This window comes from Melospiza melodia, chromosome 8 (assembly GCF_035770615.1).
Source record: "Melospiza melodia melodia isolate bMelMel2 chromosome 8, bMelMel2.pri, whole genome shotgun sequence".
Classification (NCBI taxonomy): Eukaryota; Metazoa; Chordata; class Aves; order Passeriformes; family Passerellidae; genus Melospiza; species Melospiza melodia.
In genome coordinates, this window is record NC_086201.1 from 25,644,458 (window position 1) to 25,658,177 (window position 13,720).

The 13,720-nt window shown below is 42.1% G+C and overlaps 1 protein-coding gene across 1 annotated transcript; it reads left to right on the forward strand.

Annotated features, from left to right (window-relative positions):
- Window positions 1-3,539: 3,539 nt before the first annotated feature.
- FAM237A (family with sequence similarity 237 member A) lies at window positions 3,540-11,782 on the forward strand. Its single transcript, XM_063162347.1, has 3 exons — window positions 3,540-3,741; window positions 6,837-7,258; window positions 11,168-11,782. The coding sequence occupies exons 2-3, from the start codon at window positions 6,844-6,846 to the stop codon at window positions 11,314-11,316; spliced, it is 564 nt and encodes a 187-aa protein (XP_063018417.1). The 5' UTR covers window positions 3,540-3,741; window positions 6,837-6,843; the 3' UTR covers window positions 11,317-11,782.
- Window positions 11,783-13,720: the final 1,938 nt, after the last annotated feature.

Consider the following 13,720-nt stretch of genomic DNA (forward strand, 5'->3'; position numbering starts at 1 on the left):
CATCAAAAGTCAAAAAAAAAAAAAACCAAAACAAAACCCAACAGGTTTAGATACTCAAAGCTCTCTACATATAATTTTAAAAATTAGTAAAATATAGCTGCAGACTTTAGATCAATGATTTAATTTCATTTCCAAGAAGCTCTTGCGAGTCAGGGAGCCAATTTTAAGGACAGTTTAATCTTCTGCTTCAAAGAGGAGAACTGGAAAAGTTAAAAATGGAAGTAGGTTTCCACACTCTTCCTTTGTGGATTTTGAAGAAAAATAAAGCCTCTACCAGGTACTATGAATTTAAAGCTAACGGACCTTTGGGTACCCCCCACTCTGAGAATCACAAGTTTTGCCTTTGCCATCACTTAGCCAAGTTTCACACAAAGCTGGAGTAATTTGGAACCCAACTCAGCAAAACCCAAACTTTCAGCTAAGCATATGTCTGTAAAGCATTTTTAGTAAGCCTAAAACAGGTGTCTTTCATCATGTGGGACAGTTTAAAAAGCTTAATACTGCTTTCAGGTGTGGCTGCTTATGGAAGTAACAGGCAAGCTGTGCATCCCATCACATGTTACTGTCTCTCAGCCTCAGTGCTGAATCTCTTTTTTTATATGTAAATGCTTACCTAGCTCAAGCAACCATAAGCCACTGCCTATTAACTTAAATGTTAATTTTAAACCACCAGAAAATTTGCTGGGAGCAAATGCAAGAAGAAAGCAACTCTGTAGTTATTTATACCTTTGCTCTATTCAAAATGCAAATACCAGTTAAATGGCCTCCTACTTTTCTTACTTATCCCTTATTCCTTTATCCTGATCATTTAACCTTTTGTTTTATTTTTATATTTTTCTAGTAGAAATAGCATCCTTTCTGTAGTGTTACATCATCTGAAAGCTCTGTCTCATCTATGAGTAAATAATCTGTCTCATCTGTGAGTAAATAATCAACCTTTCTTGATAAAAAATATCCTTCTGCAAATGACTCTGGATATGATCTACAGCTCATGTGAATTATACTCATAAGATATGGAGATCCACAGAAGATATGAACTCTGGCTGCCAGGGGAATATATCACGTGCTGCAATGAAAGAAAGATTACTGATAGCTTAAGAAGGGCCCAGAAAGCTTGATTGAGGGAGTGTGTGAAACTGAATGAGATGGCCAATCCTGGTACATTTCTTCCCCACTAGGAGGCTGAAGTGATCAATCTAATTATCAAAAACCTCTTTCCCAGAAATAGAATGTAAGTGCTCTGGTTCAGAGGGAGCAGAATGTAGTAGGCTCAGGAAGTATTTGTGGAGCCAACTATTTTATCTGTAGCTATATTTCCCTTGAGCAGCAACTCTCATTTCTGTGAGAGCCCCTGGTTCAATACCCTTGGGTCTGCCAGCATTCTGAATGGAATGAAACCAATGCTGTTCTTGATCCAAACCCAGATAAAGTGCACCCCAGAAGGGGACTCAAACTCACTTCTTAACAATGATTCCACAAAGGTTGCAGGTTGACAGAAATGTATCAACTCACAAGAAACATTTTATCATTTCCTTTCTGTTTGGCTCTACCCTTAACAACATGGGGGACAGTCCTTAGAGTGATGTACCACAGATTCAGAAACAGCAGCAAAAACCACTTCTGTGGCATTTTAATCTTGCTCAGCTCTGGCCCCTGCAGCTAGGCCTATCATGAGCACAAGCAGCCCCAGAGCTTTTTCTACCCAGATCTTACCTGCACACTTTCCTTCTCTCCTTTGCCTTGCTCAACCCCCAAATACAGAGGCAAGGAGAAGTACACTGGCTACCCACTTGCCAGGGGGGCTCCAGATTGCACATGGGTCCAGAATCAGGTACAGAGCAGATTTTAAAAAGAAACAAACAAAACCAAAAGCTGGTTCTTAAGGATCATTTCAGCTCTGGAACCCAGGAGAAAGTCTACTGGAATAGCCTGTATTCCATAGCACAGAGAAGAAATATTGGAGATCCTACATATGAGAGGTTTCCTCTACCGTGTTGCAAAGGCCCCTTGCAAGGCATTACACTCTTCATTTCATCCTGAAGTCTGTTTCAGCAGCTGGTGATCATTATTCCCACCATTCCCAAACTCACACTTCTAGCCAAATAAATGGAACATTTGCAAGTTGGCCAAAGTCCTACAGTACAGCAGTTTACAAGGGTTCTAGCCAGTGTTCTCTCATCTGCAAAAAGTTCCTTGCGCTTTTGTTAAACAGTAGCATTACTTACACAAAATACACTTTGACAGGGTTTGCTTCTTGAGGAGGAAGGAAAGCAGTGTTTATTGTCATAGGCATGTCACAAGACCAAGGGTTTGGAAAGGAAGTTGCTTCTCCATTTACACACACTGGATGCACAGAAAGAGTGCAAACCATAAAGGTATTGATGAACATCAGAGAAATCCAAGTCTCAAGCCAACTTTCTAGCTGATGTGATCCAGTGCAGCCCCACAGTCTTCAACGAAGATAAGCCTTATGCTACTGAAACACAGTTGCTTTCTGGGGAAGGAATTATGATTCCACATGCAGAGATAAAAGGGAGCTGCCAGTGAAAGCCTTGAAAAACCAGTTTGCTGCCCAGCTGTATGCACTGGTGCAGCTGCACTGGCTTCAGACATGTAGCAAGGTGCTACATGATTTGGCCTAGAAACTACAGAACAAAGAAAAAAAAATGTTCTCACCTGCCTATTGCTTCAAATAGCTGGTGTTAAGCAAGTTCTGCCCAGCACTGGCTATCAGCACGGTCACAGAGCCCCAGCTCTTTGAGTGGTATGTTTTCTGTGTGCAAGGGAATCACAGCAGGCACAGTGAGCACTGGCAGAGTTGTGTTCAGGCTTTTTTCTCCATGCTGCACATAACAGGAGACAGCCTTTTCACCAGTGCTTTCCTTTCATTTCCCTACTAGCTTAACCCATTTCTCCAACACAAAGGTTTTCCAGCTGCTACACAGAAGTCATAATCCAGCTGAAAACCTCATAGAGAGAAAATGCAACAACACTAGACCACATTATTGTTCTTGGGGGGGAAAATGGAACCAGACCATCCCCTTCTGCTGGAGAACGTACAGCCCTCCAAGTTAGCGCTTCTTAAGGTAAAGTTGTGTAAATTGAGCTGCAGTGGGCAGCACAGCCCAACTACTTCAACTAATGCATTTATGTGGAGTCCTTCTGTGGCTCTTCTCTGGGTCTCTGCTTCAACTTCTATGAGCTGCAGCATGTGAGCTGAGCCCTAGCCAGCAAATAGTCGTGCCACACAGATTCCTGCTTTGGGGTGGAGGGATCTGCAACAGCCAACCACATAAAGCAAGATACCTGAGGTCTGAGCCAGCTCGGGACAATATGAGCTCCAAAGGCAGACTTGCTTTCTACTCTTCCCCTCCTGCCCCCCGCCGGTGCAGCAAGGGGAGGGGGGCAGCTTTGCCAGGTCTGTTACTCTTCCACCCCGCTGGGCGCCCCTTGCCCTCGGCCAGAGGCAGCACGGCCACCAGGCTGCCCCGGGAGAACCGGGGTCCGCAAGCAGAGGAGGAGAGGCGGGACGGAGAGCGGAGCGGACTCGCAGCAAGGACAGCTCCGCACAGAGAAAGCGGGAGCCCCGGGTGCCCGGGAGCAGCGGCCGGGCCCGGGGGGTGGGGGCTGCTCTCGAGCCCTGACGTAAAAACTAAGCGGGGCTGCCCGCTCCGGCTTCTTAAGGAGCGCGGCGGCGGCAGCGGGCTCGGAGAGCCCTGCCCTGGCCGGAGCCTGCCCGAGGTAAGCGCTGAGAGCCGCGGGCGGCGCGGGGCGGGCGGGAGCGGAGCGGGACCGCCCGGGGAGGCTGCACCGGAGCGGGCACCCGGGCCGGGACCGGCTGCGGCACCTGCGCGGCCGAGGGACTGCCGTAACGAGAGCTCCAAGTTAGATGATAGTAACACATTAATTGATTAACTTTTAAATTATTATTGTCAGGCATTATCCATGCCGAGGAGTGGAGCAGGAGACTACACTGCAAGGCGAAGCAGGGATAGGGGGAAGGGTGGGAAAAGTCAGAACCAGGAAGTGTAAATAGCACTCACACACAAACTTCAATGAATGGACAGAAATAACAAGAGACTGGAGGGTGTAAGGAGGAATTGCATGGGAGCATTCACCACATGCACAGGTAAGAGATTAATGAAATCTCCAATTTCCTGGGCATCCCCTCCAGCTCTCAATTTTCTAAAAAACCACAATCTTGAACTTGTGGAAGACTAACAGCGCAGTGAGTTGCCTGAGTTTGACCAGACCACAAGGACTAGTGGCCTTTGCCACTGGCCCTTACCAATGCCATGCACATCACACTTTCAAGGGCATTGATTCTCATATTAATGCCCTACCAACTCCTTGCAAAGACTGTCCCCTTGTTTTGACAAATCCAGAACCCTTGTCTTAGCCAGTTTTGTAACGTATAAAGTTTAGAATAGGTGCTGGGGAGCAGAAAATACAAAGCAACCAGTTCAGTTTTTAACTTGTACAAGTGAGATGGGCTCTGTCAAAGTCACAGAACCATAATTTAAAGGATTTTAGTATTATTATTTAGTATTGTTAGCTTCTTTTAGTATTATTCCTTTGCTTGAACAATTTGTTGGGGCTGTCCCACTGTCCTTTGTCTGTCACCTCACCGCCATGGTCATATTTGAGACTGCTAAATTGCTCTGAAAACACCAAACTTGATAAACTATGTCCCTTGAAAAAGTCTCAGTAAGCAGACATATGTGCATACTGCATGGCACACAGGTGTCTGTGCCCAGGAAGGGCTCTGATGCACAAACAAGAATGAAGTAGTGACTCACGGGATGTTTTTGGCTTGCTTCTGAGAAAGCAATCAAAGCCTGCCTTGTGGAGTAGGGTACAGAAGAACAATGTTTCTTGGGGATCTTGGAAGCAGCAGGACGACAGCCCTATTACTACCACCACTGTCATAAGTGACATCCACTAGGCAGGGCAGTGTGGGAAGAGCAAGCTGTCCCTCTTTTGTTCCCTAAATGCAATGTTCAGGGCCAGGGCCCAAACTTGGATTTAAAAGTGACTGTAGACAGCTGGGGAATAAAGTCTGAATACCTCAAAAATGTTCCCAGAACCTGACCAGGTAGCCAGACAGGGGGCTAGGTAAGAATAACATTTCTAGGACTGAAATCTCTGAAGAGTCCTTTAGCTCTATAAAGAAATATACTTCACAAAGCAAACTACTCTTCCCTAGTCTCACACACAGGCTACTTCTCATGCACAATTCCTCTGCACATCAATGTCCTGCCTTTGGCATTTTTCTTCACAGAGCAAAGGAACATTTCTTCAGGATCACTCATAGAAGAGACTTTCTACACAAAAAGTCAGTTGCTTATCTAGCTCATTAAGAGAAGTAGCTTCCCATTCCCGACAACCAAACTGAAAACATACAAGCATGAATACTCAGCAGATCAGCACATGCATTAAAGAGAATTTTGTCCTAAATGCTGATCTCAGAGGTAGCTGATTTCCACAAATGGGAAGTTCTCCATATGCCATGAGCTACACTAAAAACAATCCCTCAAACTTGTTCAGTATCAGAAATGCTAGAAGCTTGTTAGAAAATATATCAGAGAAGTATGTACTAGAAATTAAATCTGATGGAGACAACTGGGCCTTTCTGTCCACAAAACAATCATTCTCAGAATTTGTACCTATCCATTATTGATACTACTTAGCAAGTTTCAGAGTTGTAACAGTTAATTCTCAGGGATTGGCAGTACACATTTATACTTTTAAATATACACAAAGACATTGCCGCACAGGAAAGAGTCAACATGGACCTGTTAGAGCAAGTCCAGAGAAGAGCCACAACAATGATGAGGAGGGTGAAGCAGCTCTCCTGAAAAGACAGCCTGAGAAAGCTGGGGCTGGAGAAGAGCAGGCTGCAGGGACACCTTGCTGCAGCCTCCCAGTACTTACAGAGGGCCTATAAGAAAGATGGGGACAGGCTTTTTAGCAGGGCCTGCTGCAAGAGAACAAAGAGTGAAGGCTTCAAACTGAAGGAGGACCAATTTAGATTAGATATAAAGAAAAAAATCTTCTACAATGAGGGTGGTGAGACACTGGAACAGGCTGTTCAGAGAAGTGGAAGATGCCCCATTCCTAAAACAGTTCCAAGTCATGTCGGATAGGATTCTGGGCAATCTGAAGTGGTTGCAGATGTTCCTGCCAATGGCAGAAGGGTTGGACTAGAGACCTTTAAAGGTCCCTTGCAACCTGAACTGTTTTATGATTCCATATGCATGGGTACATGTTGTACAATACAGCTGCTATGTGATGGCTTTGCTGTACCCTCTTCTCAGAACTGTTCTGCCCTTTAGCACCTAAACCACTCCTGGTCAGTGGATGAATCTGAAACCTGCAGTAATTAAAACCATTAAAGCACATTTTCAACAACATTTTTCCACCTGCTGTTCACTGATCCTTGTGATTCTGAAGACTACTTTAAAGGACTCAAAATGTTGAGAAAAGCAAGATTGCCTAAAAGTTCAAATTATATAAAAAGGAATGGATTTTCACTGAAAAATATTTTGGATCTGTAAAGCAAAAATGGCAAAAAAACTTTCAGTATTAAGTACTTCCAGATAAGACAGTTCATCATTCAGATCTGAGGATGAATAAAAATTTTTACACATGCTTCTGCTGCACAGAGCATTGTCACTCCTCTAGTATTTGTGTACATACAAAAAGCATACACAAATCTTTGAGGAGCAGAGAAACAGTATTTAAGAGCCTTGCATATCATGTAAAGTTAAGAGGATTTTCTTCCTGCATCTAAGAGTGAGATGTTTTCAGCTTCTCCTGGTTTTCTTATATTTCAGTGACATAATGGATCTTGGAAGCAGAAGAAGAATCCCCTGCACCATGAGACTCACCTGCTCTCTCCTGCTCATGGCAGTGTTCTGTGTGACACCTCTGCTCTGCCACAGCCAAGTTGATCCACTGGCTCTTGGGCGGGCAGACCCGCAGTGCTGGGAATCCTCCTCGGCTGTTTTACTGGAGATGAGGAAGCCTCGCATTTCTGACTCTGTCAGTGGCTTTTGGGACTTCATGATCTTTCTGAAATCCTCAGAGAACTTGAAACATGGGGCTTTGTTCTGGGACCTGGCTCAGCTCTTCTGGGATATCTATGTGGACTGTGTGCTCTCCAGAACCCATGGGCTGGGGAGAAGGCAGCTGTCAGAAGCTGTCAGAAACCCCAAGATGGCTACTCTACATTCTCAGTTCACAGGGAGAAACCAAGGTCACTACTCCTTTAATATGCATCTCATGGGCAATAATTAGAGTCTAGTGGAAAGAAAAGAGATTGAGGCCTATTGTGCTATGTGGTAACAACACAGAAACGGAGGCCAGTGCTATGCAAAAATCCCCTACTCCTCCCAGTGAGGTGCAGAGCTGTGTTTATGTTCAATGTGATCTCAGTAAGAATTTTACCTCCAAACAAGCCGACCACTAACAACAGCTTTTAAGTTCCAGTTTGATAGGGTAGAAAAAGCAGCAGAAAGTGTGATACAGGAGGATTCAAACAAAGAAGGCATCTCAGCAACTGAATATACCAATATATTCTTCCACACCAGCATTTTTACCACAGTTGTGCTATGAACAGGCTAGCTCTGAATCCCCATTCTGAGAGGAATGCATTGCACTGTACTGTTGGGGAGAGTGGCAGCCTTTTGCAGAAGGGTCAAGGTGTGCCTACTTGCCATCTAGCAGTCAGTCACTATTTTTCATTTCCATACTGGTAACTTCACCCAACAAACAATGGAAACAGATCTCAGATTTAGATTCATGCAGGCTTTCAGACACAACTACAGCTCCAGGAAGAACATCACTACCTGTGACACTAAATGCTGCAATCCCTAGTCTCCAGGTTCCCAGCCCCCTCTCCATGTCTGCCAATTACCATCCTCATTCCCAAAAGGGAGACACAGTATAGCTTTTCCTAAATCTCAGTCTCTTCCAAGGCTTCAGTTCTGATCCTGCTACCAACAGATATATCTTTGCCTGGAGAATATCCACTTTCAGATAGAGGTAGGTGCTATAATTTGATGGTGAGGTAGAAGTGCTGCGTCCATCACCAACAGTGTAGTACATGAGCCCACAGTGAGAGGCAGAAAACTTCCATGGATTGAGACCCTTATCTCTACTTCCTAAAGCAGTGTCTTAGTTATTAAGATGCTTGGGGGGAATGTTCATGGAATAATGAAGAGCCTCTCTGAGCAAGTATCCATTAGAGTGTCTCTAAAAATTGGATTTGAACTCAGGGTTCTTGCACCTCAGGGACAATACACCACTGGACCATCCCACTCTTGCCCACAAACCTAAAACATTTTTGAGTATTGAAAGCTAGAATCTGGGATAGGAAGGACTGAGAGGTCCTTACCCTATTACCTACAGGCAGTATCCTGAACTTTGAGATAGTAGTTGAACTTGAATCAATACCCTCAGACTGAAAAACTCATACCCACAGGGCAATTTCTAACCTATGAGTCAAACAACCACTACCTGCAACTTAAAAGCAAGGACTGGATCCTATCCTGCTCTGCAAAGAATCTGAGCTCTGACTGGATCTTTACTGTGCTGGCATGCAGCACAGAACCTACTTCTGGTTTCCAAGTGATCTTGGACATCACACAGGCAAAAAGTTGCTCAATCCTTACCAGACTGACGCGCTTCTGGGTGCAAAGAGAACCCAGCTTTAGACGTACGTAGCAGTAGTATTGTCAAAAACTGAGATAATCCACTAAGTTAAAGCACTAGATTATTGTTTGTTTGGGATTGCAGCTTTGAATATCACTGTCTAAACTCCCACTTAGCCTTTTGCTTACATCTGGCTCTACATATCCATATCACACTGTGATTTTCCGATACAAAGAGCTTTTGTTCTAGTCAAGATTAAAGAGTAACAGTCTGATGTATTTTGAAGAATCAAATTAAGGGATTTATGATAAATTCTGACTATTCTTATCTCTTATACAAAGGGATTTTAAGTACTACTAAGTATTCACACCATCTTTGTTTTGTGAATTGCAATCAGTTAATCTGGTTTCTCTGTACAGCTGATTAACATCAGTTTGTTGCAGGCAGCTTATAGCAGTGACAGCCCATTATTTTTTTAGAGGAGCTATCTAACTTCTCATCCAAGTCTCACAGTTTCTTAACAAAGCCAGCTGTTTTAATCTTTGTAACCTGTGGTCCAACTGCCTTATTTCACCAGTGCAAGTAGAAATCAATTGGTAATAATTGCAGCTGGAAATGGCATAGCAAATGATGAGGAATAGAATTTGCACTTATGCATAGAAGTACAAGCCTGCTTCCTCAGCCCCAGAAGCAGCACTAACAGCACTTAAATTACCTTGTGTACTTCACATCTACATGAGCAGGTATAAATAGCTTTCAGTAGGCTTGTTCCAGAATTCCAAAAATAAAGCAAAATTTTCTTGTTTTATTCTGTTACTTTTGCAACAGTTGGTAACTTTATTGCTTCATACTCAAGTTTTTTATCTTACTCCTCTTAAATAGTTAAAATTTCAGTATGTTTGGGGTTTTGTTGTTTTAATTGCAAACAGGATCAAAGAGGAGCAACCTGCATTCTCTGTTTTTCCTTAAACATATCACTGAATTGGAAAAGCAAGACAGATATCTGAACTTGGCACAGAAATACTGATGTTATGATGTTATTATGAGCATTACATTTCAGAACTAATGGATAAATCCCTACTTGTGAAGATTGAGAATCAGGAACTTTTCTAAGAAGAAAAAACTCTACTTTGTCACATCTTAGAGGCACTTTCACAGTTACCCATACTTGGTCCTCCTGGGAAACGATTCTCTTCAAGTGTGCACCAAGAAGTGGGAGACGTAGCCCAGTTCCAGACTTACAGATTCAAACACTGTTTTCTGGACCAGTCTAGTCCCTCCAGGCTTTTGACTGTATTCACAGTCTGAAGACACTCTTAAACTCTAAACAACCCATGAAAAAGACTGCAAAATGAGAACAGCTGAATATGAGTAATCTGACAAAGTGTCTCAATCAACCTAAAATCATACTTGACCCAACAGCATTTCAACTTCCCTATAAATTCTGCAGAGAATTCTTAATCAGCTGTTAGTAGAGACAAGTAGGGAGAGTTTTTCAGATACCTGGCCAGGCTATCTTTAGTAATTCATTCCTCTTCCCTAAAAATACCATGAAAAAGCAGGTTTCATAGATGTATTTCCAATCTATGACAACACTCTAGTTACATTACAGTTATAACAACTCTAACCAAAATAAAACTTTAAACCTCCAAGAAAACATAGCTTTTGTACTCACGGCAATCTTCCTGAAGAGTAGCTATACAAGAAGATCCTCCTCAAGAAGCCACATTGCACATCCTCCCTAGAAACATCTGAAGACTACAGATACAAACCCTCTGCTTCTTTTCTCCTTTCTTGCTTTCCTTTTTTTCTCCTTTCTCTTTTCACCCAGCAGTCCCACTGCCCCTTACCACTCAGTGGACTCAGCTGTACCCAGCTCCCTCACAGGTGCAGGTGGTTAGGCTCAGATCACCCTTTGCACCTGGCCCAAGAGAGACAATTCCCTGTCCCAACTCTGCAGTTTGTTGTGGGGGGTAGTGGGGCAAAGGCTATTGAACAGTTGATGTCTGGTAAATAAGCAGGTATTGTGTTAATCAGTTACTTTTTCAGAAGACAAATACGTTTAAAAGAAAGAAAAGCAACCAGCTGCCTTTTAGAGATCATTGCAAAGAAAACACCCCATAGTTCCTCAAGGAAATAACAAATGTGCTACTAGGCAGTGTGAGGGATCTCACCCACTGTGCAGAGAGGCTGATAACAGGCCAGTGTGGTAGCAGGATTCTGAGCATACTTAAGCACTTTGATTCTGCTAATTACAAGTAGAAGAGTTTTATAGGAAGACTACAGGAAAAGGTCCATACTGGGGAAAGATCAAAGTGACATGACACTGAAAGGCAGCATGCAAGTGGAGGGATAGGGCTATCAGGGCAAGAGGCTTGGGGGCAATGCTGATAAAATATGACCAGCAGCAGCTAAAGGCAGAGGAAATGTAAGATGTGGGAAACCGAGTATTCAGCTGCTCTTTGCTGTTTGGAAATTATTTACTTATATGCATTTTTATATCACTTTTCAGGGATGTTTTCTCATATTCAGAGGTCACCAGTTCTGAAGAAGAAAGACTCATTTGAAGATTTAATAAGTATCCATATACATAAGAGTAGATCTATATTACTCGGAAGAGTCATTGGAAAGCTAGGAAAAAAGAGGAAATTACACATTTAGTCTAAGATTTTGATTTGTGGATAATTTTTAACTACTTCTATTTATTTTTTGTATTTTAATCCCCATTGATGTCAATTCATGTGGTGGAAGAAGGCATGTAACCTCAAGTACGACATCTCTGATTAACTTGGACTTATGGGTTTTCTTAATCACCAATGAATTAAGTCTCCTTACTAAACTGCATGATTTATAAGCAGTTGCCTACTTTAATCTGTGTGTATATCAGGCTTCTTGTAATACATGTGATCTGTTCAAACTATGGTCTTTTGGGTGCCAAAACAAGAAATAACTGATTCTTCAATAAAATATAGACAAGCAGAGAAGGAATTTGTCAAAAAACCTCCACTGGCTACAAGACAGGATTAGAGAGGCGATGGTGATGTTTGGTTGTATGCAGAGCTGTACACTTGTACAGAGCAACCCCTGCTCAGAGACTACAAGAGACTTCATCTTACTGAAGAAAAATGGTACATATTTCTACATGAAAAATACCTTCCAAGAATGTTTTCAGTTTTGCAGTAAAAGGGTTAACAGATTTTATCAGCTCCTTGCTTTCACACTTAAAATGTTTAATCAAAAAAATTCTCATCCTTAACTTGCATTTGCTTCTTTTTTAGTTTACGAGTTCTTTGTAGAAAAAACAACCTCTTCTGACTCTTATTGATAACCCTAGCAAGCAATTTGATATTAAACTAATGCAAAACAACTTATGGCAGGTAACATTTGATTGCTTTTATGGTATAAATTATTTCCATTGCCAGATTGGCTGGATGAAACCATGAATTTCATCTTTCCAGGGCTATTACATTTAGTTGTTCATTCAATGTTTCTTTTCTTGAGCATGTAGAAATATTTGGTGGTTTGTTTGTTTTTTCTTTTTTTTTTCCAAAATGCCCACAGAAAAATGGGCTTCCTCGTTCATCAACTTGCAGAAATAAGTTCGAGTCACAAAACATGTAAAGAAATCTTGAAATGGTTACTGGCATGAACAAAATAAGGCTTAATCACAGTTCCATTGAGGGAAATCCTGACTTAAGGAAGAAAATAAAAAACCGTATGAGGGCTAGCAGCTTCAATGGCACTGAATTTGTGCTTCAAATTAAGCATGCAGCAAATCATTTCAATGTTTAAGAGAGAACACTAAAGCAGGATAAACACAGGAACACACAGTTTATTGCACTCAACAACAGACCCCCAGTTGCAGCCACAGCCTATGAGAGTGCTTTGCTGCCACGTGGGAGGGCAGCAGGAGCATTGTTACAACAGATCTGCTTTCTCCTCTACTGATGGTGTTCATTAATTATATTATTGTCTCTAAAAGCTTTCTTGTTGCAAATTTGTATCAATATAAGAGAGTCTTCACTTAGTCCCTACTGTCACCAAGACCAGCACCTGACAAAGAGTGTGAAGGGCTGGATGCTCAGCCCAGGAGGATTGGTATTGGAGTAGAGCAGATGTTACCTGTTGCCATATACTCCCAAGCTCTAGCAAATGTGAAAGCAGACAGATTATCTGAACAGGTCCTGTTAAACTGAGATGCATTTCCACAGGGCCCTTTGGGCAGCTCTTAGTGATTCCACTTTAGATAGGTCCCACCTGCAACAACAGGATCCCTTAGGAAATGGCTCATGTCAGCTTCCTTTCTCTCTTCAGACAGAAATACCACTATGGGCCAAGAAATGTTTAGCTTAAATGAATTCACAATACTTCTCTGCTTCAGTAAGCTTCTTAATGAATAGGCAGTAGCAAAATTCAGCCTTTGAGGCAATGGGCAGGAAAGGATGTGGAGGCAAGACTGACAAAACCGATCAGTCTCTAGGATAAATCACACTATGGAGAACTTTTGGAAATGGTTGATGTAAAAAGGAAATCTGTGTTATTAATTGTGCTGAAATAAAAAAGATGATGCAACTAACTACATGTAAACCTGCAAGTGATAGAGTGCAAGCGATAAAAGAGTGTCTATATTAAAAAAAAAAAACAAAAACAAGAGCTCTCAGTTTGAGATGAAAGTAGATCTGCTATACAGGAACATTTAAAAATGTCACTGTGCTTAAAGACAGGATATTGCCTCCTACCACTGTTCCTTATCAAAGTCATGGCAGATCTTTGTGTGAACTAGGATTGTTTTTACAGATATTGTTCCTGGCTTACTGTTTTTCAATGAGAGTGTGTCAGATGAAGGATGGGATGAACATGTCTGACTGAAATTCCTTCACTGTCATCTGAGCTGAATAACAGCAAAATAAAGACCTTGTGATTTTGTCCCCTTCATCTTACAGGGATCTGTGAGCTAAACAACTGCTTCTTAGCATGGAAAACAGTTCTTTAAGTCTTTACATAATGATATGAAAAAACAATTCATGGTAGTTGAGGAATATTTATTTGTAAGAATTTGTGCTCC

What these genes read in the sequence shown, in the direction of transcription:
- FAM237A (XM_063162347.1), top strand. Translation starts at nt 6,844, where the DNA reads ATGGATCTTGGAAGCAGAAGAAGAATCCCCTGCACCATGAGACTCACC. An exon ending in GTTCACAGGGAGAAACCAAG is followed by an intron (nt 7,259 to 11,167) that starts GTCACTACTCCT and finishes ATCACTTTTCAG; the next exon opens with GGATGTTTTCTCATATTCAG.